Source organism: Gossypium hirsutum, chromosome D06 (genome assembly GCF_007990345.1).
Source record: "Gossypium hirsutum isolate 1008001.06 chromosome D06, Gossypium_hirsutum_v2.1, whole genome shotgun sequence".
Classification (NCBI taxonomy): Eukaryota; Viridiplantae; Streptophyta; class Magnoliopsida; order Malvales; family Malvaceae; genus Gossypium; species Gossypium hirsutum.
In genome coordinates, this window is record NC_053442.1 from 13,672,010 (window position 1) to 13,687,641 (window position 15,632).

Here is a 15,632-nt window from a genome sequence, read left to right on the forward strand (position 1 = left end):
AATTCACCTGATCTCTTTGAACCATGCTAGACATTATGGTCCACCACTGATATGCCTCATCTTCCAATAGAAAGATGGTACATCTCAAACTCTTAATTACGGAACACTGCAGCTCTTTAACTAATCAGCAAACTCGAGAAAGCCAATTTTCTGTTACAATTGGATCATCCTTTTTGCTACCTCGAAACTCTTTGGTACTTCATCTATGGATGGTCTCCATTGGGTCCCTTCTCGATACTGCTACAGTCGATGCTAAAGGTGTAGGGTACACTGGCTATGCAACCTCTATTGTCCTTACCGTCTCTTCTTATCTCACCGGTTCATCATAGCATCAATGAGATGAGGTTGGGGCAGTTCCCATGTAACAATCAAACCATTGCCCCATAACATGCCCTATCATCTCCATTAAGGCATCCAAGGCCTCGGTTCCTAATACTCCTCTTCTCAGAGATGGCACAAGGCTACTAGCATGTGAAAGAGAATTACTTTCTATTTCCTCACCATCATCATCCCTAACATTCATAGACATTCTTCTTTCTTCGCTACAATACGCAAAAATTTTAATTAGTACTACTATAGGAAATCCAGCCAGACTTAGACAACATGTATTACGGGGTTTCTAATTGACACTAATTTTTGAGAATAGGCTAAATCGAAGCTCTGATACCAACTAAACTTGTAACACCCCACGCCCAGCTTGATCTTCGAATCCGGGTATGGAGCATTACAGGTTGACCTGATTTAAAAACACGTCTATTTATATTTTTTCTAGAAAAGTCCACAATCTATTTTGGTAGATACTCCCTTTACCTAGAGTGATATTCCTTTAGTTTAAGACCACTTTTATTTGTAAGTGCAATTTAAATAAAAGATCTACTACATTAAGGATGCACGAAATGACCCTTTGGCAATTGCTTAATTAACATCAATGAATCATAAATTTCGTTATGTCGTCAAGGTTTCCATTCAACATTTGATGTTTTCAAAATATCGTTCAATACAAATTAAAATTTTTGAATCAGTGGTTTCTAAAAATAAGCCTAACACACCTCAACAAATACATGTTAACCCGAAATTAAGAAGGTTCACAAATGGCTGTAGATCTGGCTATATCCCTTCAAGCACCATGCTTAACCTAAGACCCTGAAAGGAAAAAGAAACTGGAAAAGTTTGTATGAACTTAATGAGTCCTTAGGAAAAATGACCTGTAATAGCCCGTTTTCAGTGAAATCGGAACAATGGTTTCGGGACCACAAATTTGAGGTCAGAAAAAATTTATTTTAATATTATTTTATTGTTTATAGTGTGATAGGAATATCGTATAAAAATTTTGTTAAGAAATTTTACTGATTTCCTGTTTAATCTGATAAAAAGGACCAAATTTCATAAAGTGCAAAAGTTGAATTCTAGTAGCTAAAGGTACCAAATAGCTATGGAATTCAAAATTTGAGGTCCTTAAATGGAAAATAGACCATTTAGAAGAGTTAGTAGATAAGGATGATTATTCATCATTGGAAAATTAAGAAAAGAAAAGGATTAAATTGGAAAAATGATAAAATAAAGATGATAAATGAATTACATAATAAAAAAATATCATCATTTCATCATCTTTCCTAAAACAAAAACATGGAAACCCTAGCCATGGAAGCTTGAATATTAGCAAACTTATTTTGCTCAATTAGGTATGTATTCTTGTCTCGTTTTTAATGATTTTTATGTTTTCGATATCGTAATAGCTTAATTTAGCTATCTAAGGGATTAATTTGTAAAACTATTAAAGTGTTAGGGTTTTACCATGGATGAGTATAGTTGAATTATGAAGTTTTATGGTAGAAAATGAAAGATTGTTGATAGATAAACAACTTTTGTAAAGAGAATTTTGATGAAATTATGATTTAGGGACTAAATTAAAAAGATGGAAAATTTATGGAAAAATTTTGAAATTTATGAAATACATGTACTGCTATTGTGACATGTGAAAATCGGCTAGGCTTGGACTAAGGATTAAATTGTAGGAATTTCATTTTTCGAGCCTAAGGAAGATATCGTAATTAATCCAAAGTATAGGGGCAAAATAGTAATTTTTTCAAAGATGTGTATTGGATTGAATTGAATATTAATTTTATTAAATTGAGTTAAATTCGTTCATATAGATCTGGATAGACCAAATACAAAGTTAGATCAAGGAAAAACAAAAGTATCAGATTAGTACCCTACGAACTTACGAACACTTGTCAAGGTAAGTTCGTGAACTAAATTGAATATTTATATGCTTCGAATTGAATATTGCTATGCATGTGAAATGTATAATTGCCATGAATAATGTACTAATCACATATCTGACAAGTACTAAGTCCCGTTTGAACCTTAGAAAATTAATGGATACAGATGACATTATCATTAAGGGTTCCCGATTGGTTGTGGTCCTGCATGTGTTGCGGACACACCACAGCTCTTATGAGCGTCCCGATATTTTGATCTCACGAGCTTCCTAATTACGGCTCTTATGAGTTTTCCGGTTTTGGCTTGTATGAGCTTTTCGATATTTGGCTCTCTTGAGCTTCTCGTTTATGGCTCGTATGAGCTTCCTAATAATTGGCTCATATGAGCTTCTTGTTATATGGCTCGAAAGAGCTTTCATATTACATGCTCGTATGAGTATTCCTAAATATGAATTGACGGATTACAGATTTTTACACTTCGTATGTACTACCCGTGCATCCATTGTTATTTTAACCGGTTCAACGGGCAAAGTTCTGATAAGAAACAATATGAGTTCGAATTGAACAGTTACGAGTATATACTTATATTACATGGATATAATTGTACATGGACACCTGATGAGGAAAATGTATGTATATGAAAATTTGATTATTGTTGAGCTTATACATGTTCCTTGATATTCATATGAAATACATATCTAACATGGTTGATGAGGATATGTGTTAGGGGTTTTGGCCAATTTACTTTGAGTATGCCTATTTACTTTAATGTGAATAAGTGGTAAGTTAAATTCCATGTTATATGAACTTACTAAGCATTAAAGGTTTACTCTGTTTTATTTTCCCTGTTTTATAGTATCTCGGAAGCTCGTTAAGGTTGGAAGCTGGTCAGAGCTACATCACATTATCCATTGGAACTTTTCGGTATATATAGTAAATTCATTTTAGTTATAATTGCATGTATAGGTTAATTTGGCCAATGTTGGCAAGTAAATGTTATGTTGAGATTAGTCATTTGAATGGCTAGTGTTGTTATATTTTGATATACATATATATGTATGTGGCTTCATCAATTTGATATGTGTGTTTTGGTATGATTGATTGATGGTTAATTGATAGGCATATTGAGGCATGGTTTGATTTTGGCCTATTTTGGTTGCTTTGTTATGGCTTGTGAATGTCTGAATTGATGTGTTTAGGTTGAGGCCAAAATGGGTGAGAAATGTGGCTTGGAAATGGCCTATTTTCGTCCACACGGGCAGAGACACGGGCGTGTGTCTCAATCGTGTGCGATACACGGCCATGTGACACGGCCGTGTGTCCCCTGTATCTGAAAATTTTGCATAAGTTAGTATATTCAAAATTGATCACACGACCTAGCACACAGGCGTGTGGGTTGACCTTGTGTCCCCTGCATCTTTAAAATTTTAAAAAAGAATGCTCAAATTATTCACTCGGCCTAGTACATGGGCGTGTGGCTTGGCCGTGTGACCCATGCACCTATTTAATGCAATTCAGTATGCTCACACGGCTTAGCACACGGGCATGTGGCTTGGTCGTGTGACCCAAGTCAAAGAGCTCCCAATTTTGCACACAGGCTGGGATGCGACTATGTGTCCCTATTTCGAATGTTCACACGGCCTGAGACACAGGCGTGTCTCTTAGCCATGTGAGACACACGGCCTAGCAACATGGGAATGTGTCCTCCACACCTTTGAAAATTTTTTTATATTTTTTGAAAAATTTTTCTGAGTAATCGATTTAGTCTCGAATTGTTTCTAATGTGTATTTTGGGCCTCGATGGCTCATATAAGGGACATTCTTATTGATTTCTGATATGAATGCTATATAATGTGAAATATCTGTTTATTTGATCTGTAAATTCTGGTAATGCTCCGTAACCCTGTTTCGATGACATATACGGGTTAGGGGTGTTATACAACCCCACCTTAATTACTATCAGACATTAGGAAAAGAAAGGGACTCGACTAGTTCGCCATATTTCATGGATACGTTAATTTGGCCTGTAGATTAACTGGTGGATGATACCGCAAATCAACTCAACCGTTTGGCAAACAACACTGGTTTCTATACTCATATAAGACAATCAAGGGCACATATTCTCTGCAAATACGCCACTTGTGTAGACTATGATTTATGACTGACAGGCTTACTGTTCATGCTTTAATGCAACGTGTAGTACCACATGCAGCCTTTTTCTACAGACTCCTTTCCTTATGCTAGCTTCTAATCCCCGGTTCTGGAAGAATAAAAATTTTCCTATATCTTCAAATCCGCTCATCTGAGCTATATGACAACATTACCTCTGTATCCTCCAAACTCCCTTCATTGTATAAACACATAAGTGTTCTTTCGCAAGGTCAGGTTTTCATTAATCACAGTTTGCAACAAGTGCCATATCGAAGGCAAATCATATTATCATGTATCTTCTTTATCATTATATACAACATCCCTCATGTACCTCATCACAACCATCTGGATATTGAGCTTGTGCACTAAGGAAGGCATACTCATATTGTGTATATATCGGGCTTCCCAGGCCTATTTAACCGTATTTAACCATGGATGCAGTGGCTTTTTGAATGGGACTCCTCAAACATGAACTTTAGAAACAATAACTAAGCCACTTACCTGGCTATATAGATTTTAGAGGTAAACAAGTTAACATAGGTATCAGACACAAGGTAAAGAAGAACTGACCAGAATACTTTACTAAAAGATTTATCTAATCTACTGTTTTTTTTCCTTTAGCACTGGGACCTTCTCCTATTTCTTTAGCTAAAAAATAAAAAAATTTCTTTAATCATCGAAAAAAAAATTATTCAAGAATATATAAACACGTATACGATTTTTGGATAGAACTTTCCATCCTACCCAGCATTCCACGAAATTCTACCAATTCTTTCTCAAATTAGTTTCTACCCATCTGGTAAAGCTTAAAGGAAGATTTAAGAATTTACTAGCAGATAACTAGCACAAAAGTTCTCCTAAATTTTTACAGCTAACACCTTTGTTAGCACAGAAAAATTCTCCCTGTTTCTTCGACGATAAAAAAGTCTGGTGGAGAAGATGAATAAAAAATCTTCTCTCCACTATCACGTTATCCTATTTATAGATAATCCACGTCCAAACCCCAATCATGATTATCTTTAATCATTATTTTTTCTCACACGATTCCACTAATTAATCACATCTCTCAAGGCTCTACAAGTGTATTAATTATTAACATATTACCTCCACTAGAATGTCAGCTGACTTAAACGTGTCCTACAAGTCATTTTACTTACTTAAGTAACGATACTAAAACACAGGTGGCGACCTGATTAGTAGGAAAGTTCGTCTAATAAGGTTCTTACCTTAACTACGATCTCGTTATCACTCGGACTGGTCCTCCGTAGTATTGGCAAAGTTCTTTGCAACGCTTCACCATGAAGCTATGAACCTCATTCGGTCTAAGTCACTCATCTAATCCGATGAACCATCGAATCTGACTCTTAAGCTCCCATCCAATCCATTATAGAAAAATTTCAATTGTAACTAGTCTTGCATAATGTGATGTAGGAACTTCATTTGTAACGATTTAAAACGTTCCCACACTTTGTACAAGTTTTAGCCTTCAATTTGTTTGAAGTTGATAATGTCACGCCTCAATTGGACGGTTCGACTACTGGGAAAAAATTATGTAAAAGTTTCCCCGCTAAATCTTTCCACATTGTGATAGAACTAGAATCTTGTGAATCCAACCATACACATTATCACATAGCGAAAAAGGAAATTACCGAAGACGAATTGCATCATCAGTAACCCCGTTGTACTTAAATGTGTTGCAGAGTTGCAGGAACTACTTTAAATGTTGATTTAGGTGTTCCATCATATTGCCCCGAAATTGTAAATTATTTTGTATAATTTGGATGGTGGTCGTCTTAATCTTGAAATTATTAGTGTTGATTGTCAGCCTCTCGATACTCCCTCGGACTGTATCTAAGGTGGGTAGCGCGTATTCGCACAAGGTTCGCTCTTGTTGAGCCATCAATGGCTCTCTTTTGAACTGTGCTAGTGATTCTGGTGGTTTGTCAAACAAAGGATTCTCTCAGAGTTTGTCAAAGAGAAATTTAAATAAAATTAATAGCCGAAAAATAAAATAAAATAACTAAAATTAAAATTTGTATTTATAATTCTAAATATTCTTATTTATCCTATTAAAATTCAGAAAATAAAATTTCAGTTTAATGTTGAAACCTCCCCGGCAACGGCACCAACAACTTGACTGTCGCCAGTATACAGGTCAAATTGTAGCAAAGTAGATAATTAATAAAGTAGCGGTATCCGCAAATATACGAGTCAAATTGTAATATAGAATAATTTTACAATAAAACACTCCGGAAAATATTCTAAAGGTCGTACAAAAAAAGATTGAATTAAATTGAAATTAATTTTCTACACTAACAAATCTTAATAGTACTAATCTAAAATTATATTATGAAAAATCAAAATGGAAAGTAATGAATGTAAATATCATAAATTAACTAAAATTAACATCAACCAAATGAGCACCGAAGGCGCCAAGAGTCACCATAGCCTCCACCAAATTCGATTGCTTCCTTAGTCTATTAAACTCATCAATAATGCTAAACACCTTATCCTCACTAGTTCATCCACTAGTCGAGGAGACTCTTAGTGCCAAAACCTCGTTGGAGACAGTGGCGGCCTTGCCCCCCTCCAAAAGTTTGGAATTTTTTTATTGTGCCCCTTAAAATTTTAATTACGTTTTCAAAAATTTTAAATTCTAGGTAAGCTTTACAAAAGTTCTAAAATTTTTTTTATTAAACATTCCAGTTTTTTGAAAATTCGTATTAATTCTCTCAAAATTTTTAAAAATTTTAATTAAACTTTCAAAAAAATTTAAATTCTTATTAAGCCACTAATTTCTTTAAAAATTTTAAATAGGTCCCCAAAACTCAATGGCATGTTCTGCCATTAGTGGCTCTTCCGTCACTTCCCCACGAGCCACCGTGATGTGGAAACTCCAGAATCCTTAATCAACGTGTGATTAAAAACAAAAGAGATAGGTTTTTCCCAATGGAACCCTTTGCAGGCTTACTCCCAAAATAATTTGAAAAGTAACAGAAAGGAAAAAAAGAGTTGAATCAGTTCACGTAGAAAAATATATTTTATTCAATTCTGTAAATTTTGACTGGTCAAGCCTTATTTATACAGACAGTTACATAATAAATTTAAACTCCTAAAATCTAATTAATTATTCGTTTTTACAAGTGTTATATAATTGAAACTGTAATTAAATAAACAAATAAATATTTAATCTCTTAAATAAAATTTTTAAGTAATATGGTATAAATGGCTTTCAAATTTTTTTAAAAAATCAGTTAAGCCGCTGTGACCTTTTTGCATTCAATTGAGCCCTAAATTAACAAAACTAACCAAATAGGTCCTTTGACCAACATTGATCGTTAAACGCTGACATGGCCATTAACAATGCTAGCGTGGCATTCTATGTCAGCATAGTTGTTGATGTTGCAATGTCACGTCAGCAAAAAAAATTAAAAAGAATATTTAATTTTTTTACTAGAATGAACCTAGACATATAATTGATCGGGTTTATTCGTTTCAAAGCTTAATTTAAAAAAAAATAAAAAAATAAGTCTTTTTTATAAATTTGTACAACATTATTAAAATTTATAAAAATATGAAATAAATTTAAAAAATAATTAATAATTAATAAAAATATTTAAAAATTAAGTTTAGAATGAATCTAGACATATTATTGTCTAGATTTGCATTGAATCTGGAAAACTATATGTCATTCATTCAAGACAATTTTCCAACTTTATATAAAGTTTGAAAAATATTAAAAATTAATTTTCTTTAAAAATTATGTGTATTGATTTTTTAATTCAATCCGTACTTTTTAGGATATATAAAAAATTATAAAATAAATAAATAAAAATAATTTTAAGTTCATTAATCATATGTGTCAAGTTTTTTTAAAATGTATCCATATATCAAATTATTTAAAATTTTTAGACTAAAATAATTGATAAACTTTTTAGGCTACAAATATAATAAAATAATTGATACACTTTTACTTTGATATATTCATACATTTAAAAAAAAAGCTTTACACGTACTATTAATATAATTAAAATTATTTTTATTTATTTATTTTATAAAATATTTTTTATTTTGTATACATTTTAATAGGTACTAATCATATTAAAACATTAATACACATTATTTTTTTAAAAATAATTTTTAATATTTTTAAACTTTATATAATGTAGAAAAATTGTCTTGAATGAATTAGAACATATTTAGATTCATTTTGGACTTAACTTTTAAATAGTTTGTATTTATTTTATTTATTTTTTTATCTTTTGAATTTTATTTAATATTTTTATAAATTTTAATAATGTTCTAAAAGTTTATAAATTTTTTAAAAAGTTAGTTTTTTTTAATTTTTAAAAAAAAATAAGTTTTTTTAATTAAGCTTTTAAATAAATGAACTTGGACAATGATTTGTCCAGGTTCATTTTAGTAAACAATTAAATATTCCTTTTAGTTTTTTAAATTTTTTTAAAAAAGTTTGAATTTTGTATGTTAGCATTGTTAATGACCACTCAGCATTGTAACAATCAACATTGGTCAAAGGGCCTATTTGGCCATGTTTGTTAGTTCAAGGGCTCAATTGGGTGCAAAAAGCTCACAAGGGCTTAATTGATTTTTTTGAAAAAATTTAAGAAACTTTTATACCATCAAGCCTATAAAATTCTAAAACTTAGGCTTAAATAATAGAAATTGGTGGCTAAAGAGACTTCCAGCTCAAAATTTTCATATTGAACTTATCCAAAAAATTGTGTTTACGTAGTTTTTACTAAAATGATCATAACTTGAGCTTCAAACTTTGATTGACGCGTTTCAAAATGCAATGCGAAGCTAAGAGAGATATCTTTAATCAACAATATAACTCAACCTAGAAATGCTCGAATCCCATCCAGAAATACTTCACAAGTTGGTTGATATTTCATACTTAAACTCAAATGAATATACCCCTTTTGAGTTTGTATCACGTCGTGGCTGGAGTAAAGGCTCATGGCAACTTGGGTCTAGGTGAGCCAATTGCTCATTACAACGGCATGTTAGGCTATGCAAGTCAATAATAGGTTGAAATGTTAGGTTTAAGGTTTTGGAGTAAATCGACCATGGAGTGAGATGGAGATAAGAGCAAGAGCGATTCAGGATTTGGGGAAAAGCTAGTGTTTTTCCCTTTTTCTTTTTTTGATTTTTTAAGAATCAAGACTAAATTGATAGAACGTGTAAAGTTAATGGCTAAATTTATAGAATTATTTAAAATTAAGACCAAATTAGTAAAAGATGTAAATATTAAAGGATTAAACTTGTTATCATGCCAATTGAGAAAAATCACATCAACATTCCGTTAATGAATTAACAGAGGAGTAACTAAAATATTAAACATCGATAACATTCATGACTAAAATAGAAAATCTTTTATGACCTAGGTGAAAAAAGTAGAAATATTTTAATAGTTGGGTGACTAATGGTATAGTTTACCCTTTTTAAAAGGCTTAATATAACATTTGGTACCTGAACTTGATACTATTTCCTAATTTGGTACCTAAACTTTTTTAAGGCCAATTTTGTACCTGAAGTTAACAGTTTTTTCCTAATTTGGTACCTAAGCCTTCTTTTAGGTTCAATTTGGTACCTAAATTTATTAAATGTTATACAAATTATGTAAAACACTACCGGTGGTAAAATTTTGTTTATTATGCTACAAAAAAATATTGCCAGTATTTGAGGAAATTTATGTTAAAAAAATAGCTATTGAGTTATGCTTAACAAATTAATATTAAATAAGAAAAAAGATTTAAAACCTCAAACTAAAAGAAATTAATTATTTTCAATTAATAAATAAATAAATAAATAAATAAAACTAAAAGTAATTGGACTTATAAAATAAAAAAATATCATATCATCTATCACATGTCCCATACATTGATTATTTTTGCCACCTCATAAAAAATAACATTGTTAATATATTGGAGTAATTTGTAAAACGTTTGACAAGTATCAAATCAAAAAAAAAGTCGGTACCAAATTAGGAAAAAGAGTCAAGTTTAGGTATCAAATTGGACTCTAAAAAAGTTCAAGTACCAACGTAAGAAAAAGTGTCAAGTTTAGGTACCAAATTAGGAAAAATTGTAAAATTTAGTTATCAAATTAGACAAAAAAAGATTTAGGTACTAAATTAAGAAAAAACAAATATGAAATTCAGAAACCAAATATAGCATTTTTAAGAAAAATACTATTTATTAGAAAAGTGGTTAATAAATTACTAGTTCTCAAAGGTAAAAGCGGGTAACTTTCACTGAACATGACTCCACTCCCAACTCACTGCAGCTGTATTTATAAAAACACCCCACATCACCTCAAACGCCAACTTAGAATTCAGCTAAAAATAATCAGCATTTTGTGTCCAATCACAACGACAAAACTCTGTGGATTGAGCAATAATCGCCATGGCAACTTCCGTGAAGAACAACTCACTACCTCCTTCTTTGATCTCCAATCTCAATCAAGTTCTTTTATCACGACAACAACACACCATTGATCATCAATCTACCAACTCCTCTTCATTACCTTCCCATTCACGCAATGTCGACGAGCCAGATTGTTCTAAACCACTGCTTCTCATCACCAATTGCGAAGGAATCGATTCACCTGGACTCATTTTCCTCGTTCAAGCTCTGCTCTCTGACGCTCGCTTCACTCTCCATGTCTGCGCTCCTCAATCGTCAGTCTCTATTTAAACTCAAATTGTCTTTTCAACTGAAGTTGCCAAAAAAAATTGCAATGTAGTTTAATGTGTAAAGAATTTGTCAGTTTTGAATCAGATCAGAGTGAATCTTAGAAGAGTTTTTCTTTTTTAATTTTGAATTTTGAATTTTCAGGGACAAATCGGTTGCCGGTCATTCCCTGACGGTGCAAGAGACGGTTGCAGTATGTTTAGTTGAAATGAGCAGTGCCACTGCTTTTGAAGTTTCAGGTATAAAAGAAGAAGAAGAAAAAAAAAAGTAAATTCTACAGCTGTTAATTACGAAAGAGTAAATTCACATCTCGTGACTGGCACACATTTTCTTTATAATCTTTCAACTTAAATTCTCTTCGCGTTAGTATTATGGCTTATGGCGTTTAGTGAGATATTTTGGATCTCTCTCAGTAGAGCTTTACTAAAGATGAAACATATTCTCAATGTTTATCGTCAGGAACTCCTGTGGACTGTGTCTCCTTAGCTCTGTCTGGAGCATTGTTTTCATGGTCAAAGCCTGTTTTGGTATGCACTTCTACATCTAATTGTTGATTCTAGAATTGAGATTGTCCAATGCATGTCTTAATGCTGTATTTTATTTGTAAAAAAAAAAAAAAACTGTAGGTGATTAGTGGAATTAACAGAGGATCAAGCTGTGGTCGCAACATGTAAGTAATTTGTTATCTTCATGTCCTATATTTTATGCCCTGTCTTTCCTTTATTTTGGTTACATTTGACTGCCATTTTCTGAAAGCTAATTTTTTTTCTTTTCAATGTACATCATTTATTACCATTAGGTTCTACTCAGGAGCTGTTGCTGCAGCTAGAGAGGCACTAATTTGTGGTGTGCCATCACTTTGTCTATCATTCGACTGGTAAAACATTATTTTCTTTCTAAACACGTTCCACTCTTTTTGTGGATCTATAATGAATTTATGTTTGTACTAAATTCAGGAAGAAAGATGTTAGCGGTGAAAGTGATTTGAAAAATGCAGCCGATCTTTGTTTGCCTTTAATATCAGCGGCTGTAAGAGATATTGAGAGGGGAAAGTTCCCAGAAAGTTGCTTACTGAATATAGAAATCCCATCTTCTCCCCTAGCAAACAAGGTAAGCCTTTACAAAAATATATAATTGCTCTAGTTCTCATGCTGATAATTCAAGAGAAACAGTACCCGAAGAGCTGATGCTTGAAAATATGCAGAGAATGTTCAAACTCCAAACCCCTAATCATTATTGCTATTACAAATTTGATATGTTAAATAGATGAGTGTAATCTGATTAATACGGTGATAAATTAGGCATCTATAGATGGGTGCAAATCAAGCAGAACTGTATATAACATAAGCAGTAATTTGATTAGATCCGGTCAGAAATCTAACAATTTCATTTTCCACATGAGAATGCAGTTCATAATTCATATATTTATTGGCAGTGATTGTGCGTTACAGGGATTCAAACTGACCAGGCAGAGCTTATGGAGGTCACCTTTAAGCTGGAAAGCTGTATCAGCAAATAGGCACCCTGCTGCAGGCCAATACCTGTCGAATCAGCAAAGCCTTGGTATTAAACTTGCACAACTCAGCCGGGATGCCTCCGCTGCCGTAAGTACCAGTCACACACAAAAATGTCTCCAGGTTTTAATTCAAAGGCGACCTTGCTTTAGCGTTAGTACTTAAATGACCCATTTTTTGGCTTTAACAGGGTGCAGCGAGGCGCTTGAACTCGCATAGGAAGAATGTTGAGATTGAATCTGTTGGTATTGCTGGGAAATTTAATGGCCAACAAACAGCGAAAAAATACTTTCGCTTAGAGGTAAGAAAAAAATAACTTCTACTACTGCAAGCAAGCATTTGTTGTTGAAGCAGATTTTGGCAGTATATTCATTTCATTTTCTAAATCACTAAGTTTATGCATTCATGTGTAAGCAGTTATTGGAGGAGACAGAAAAGGCAGATGATAATTTAGATTTTAAAGCAGTAGAAGACGGATATGTGAGTTGGAATTTGTCCTTTATAACATAACTCTTGATAAATCTTTTCTCTTATAAATTGCTTATTTGGTTTTATATTTCTTGGATGGCCCATGGCAGGTTGCTGTAACTCCTTTATCTTTATCTTCAACCGATCAATCCAAGATTGAAACTGAGGTTTCAAGCTGGATCTCTGCTGCACTTGGCAGGGAACAACGAAACTAGGTTTCCTCTGTGACCATTTTCTCCCTGCTACTTATTTTGTGGATTCCATTTCTTTTTGTTCTTTTTAAATGAAATGTCTCTTTGTATCAGATTAGTATGGTCACACCAACCCCAAAGGAGAGTGATGTTTGATTTTGTGAATTATAGCAATTTACCTCCCAAAAAAAGGAGTGGGTTAACTATGATTTAAGCTCTAAGTTTGTATATCTTGGCGTATTGTCTGGTGCTAAAAGTTGCTTGGCTGCAAATGGCAACTCATATTTATTCAATGTGATTAACCATGAAAAACATCTTACTGGACGGCAACTAACAACCATAAATGTTAAACAGGACGTATCTATAATTGCTTCATTTGAAGACAGTTAAATGTTCTCACCAAAAAACACAGTTAAATGCGTATGGAGTTGTATCTTGATTAAAAAGAAAAGAAAAGAAAGAAAAGGTAATTAAATATAATAAAAAGAAGAAAGGAAAATAAATTATAGGGTAAAAGAATCTATTAATCAGGTACTCACCTGAAGAATTGAGAAAAAATTGGTTTTGAATCAGAATTGTAGCAAAAGAAATAGAGTAAAAAAAAAGTATGTTACTTTTGTATTGTTATTGTGTGTTTAAGTAATTTTTTTTTATATAAGTTTAGCTGTTTTAATAATTTATTTTATTTGTCAATTCCAAGCAATCTATTCCCACATTTCATACCCTCAATTATAAAACATAATTTAATTTATAATTTTAATGACAAATTTATATTATTTTATATATTATATTCTTATTGTATCTTAAATACCATATTTTTAATGATTTAACATAATAATTTAATTTTAATTCTAAATTTATTTAGGGTAAATTACACCAACAATCACTCAACTTCAGGGTAGTTGACAAAATTGTTACCTAGGTTTCATTTCAGTCACTCAACTTTAGAAAAATAACAAAACGGTCACTAACATTATCAAAAAGTGATAAATCAGTCACTTATTAATATTTTCTGGTACTGTCTTAACGAGACTGTTGATGTGGCAAGCTAACTAGTTGATGTGACCAATTAACTAGCTGATGTGGCCAGTTAACTTGCCATGTTGGTGAAGCAATGGAAGGGTCAAAGTTTTACACGGGTTTAGGGAAAAAATCTGAAGAGTTAGGTTGGTTTAGGGCAAACAAATAGAAATTGATAGTGATTAAGGGGAGGAGGAAAAGAAAATCCATTTGGGAAAAAAATAACAGGGATTTGGGTTAGAAATCGATTCGGGAATCGATTAAGGTTGGTTTAGGGCTAGAAAATCGATTCGATAATCGATTAATAGGGTTTAGGGTTAGAAATTGATTGGTATTTTCTGTTTGGGAAGAAAAGAAGATAAAATGAGAAACCTATTAGTGTTTTTGGTTCTCACCGCCAATGGTCAATAGAAGAGAAGTTGCCAATGTTGTTACATCTACTATAACGGATAAGTTTCTGTATTTAGTTTTTGATTTTTTGAATTTAGGGTTATTTCGATTTAGGGTTGTCGAAATTTAAATTTTGAAAAATGTTGCATCCACATGGGGTTCTTTCGGTTTAGTTTTTGATTTTTTTGATTTAGGGTTATTTCAATTTTGGTTTCATTTGTTATTAACATGCATGAAAAATTTTGATTTCATTTGTTATTCATATGGGGTTTAGGGTCTGCTTATTAAAGTGAATGGCAGATACTATGTATGGTATGCCATGGGCATGATGTTGTGTATGTCATGTTTATTGTTTGTATCAAACTGAATGGTAGATATTGTGTATAGTATGCCATGTTTATTATTTGTATCAAATAGTATCAAGTTTGGTTATTGTTTGGTTATTAAGAGACAAATATGTTCCTAGTTTCAAATATCAATTGGATTAAATTTGTTCTTTCGCTTCTATATTGTATTGGTTATTGTCTGCCATTGCCTAGGTTTAGGGCTAAAGTGTTTGGTTATTGTCTACTATGTGCATAACATAAATGGTTGTGTTTGTATTAAATTATTTTTGTATTGGTTATTGTCTGTCACGTTGTATTAATTTGTTTGGTCATTGCCTATGTTGTATTAAATTGTTAGGTTTTTATCTGCCTTTATTGACTGTAAATTTGTTTAGAAGGTTTAATTGATGATAATTTTAATGAGAGTGAAGAAGAAATGTCTGATTTTGATGTGTCTGATAGTGATGTGTCTATTAATGATGTATCTAATAGTGATGTGGCTAATAGGAAAAGGGTTAATCTAGATGCTTTAAACATGGATGATATAGAATTAAGGGAACTGTGTGATAGTGATGATTCTAGGAGGTTAGATGATGCACATGAATCTGACTTAGATGGCCAAAATTGGCCTGAGTTC

At 32.3% G+C, this 15,632-nt stretch overlaps 1 protein-coding gene across 1 annotated transcript; it reads left to right on the top strand.

Moving 5' to 3' along the window:
- The first annotated feature begins 10,671 nt into the window (after positions 1-10,671).
- LOC107901102 (5'-nucleotidase SurE) lies at positions 10,672-13,691 on the top strand. The gene is made up of 11 exons (XM_016826975.2): positions 10,672-11,073; positions 11,231-11,325; positions 11,546-11,613; positions 11,713-11,756; positions 11,886-11,963; positions 12,043-12,196; positions 12,538-12,690; positions 12,791-12,901; positions 13,018-13,080; positions 13,179-13,283; positions 13,374-13,691. Exons 1-10 carry the CDS (start codon positions 10,799-10,801, stop codon positions 13,281-13,283), a joined length of 1,146 nt encoding a protein of 381 aa, XP_016682464.1. The 5' UTR covers positions 10,672-10,798; the 3' UTR covers positions 13,374-13,691.
- Positions 13,692-15,632: the final 1,941 nt, after the last annotated feature.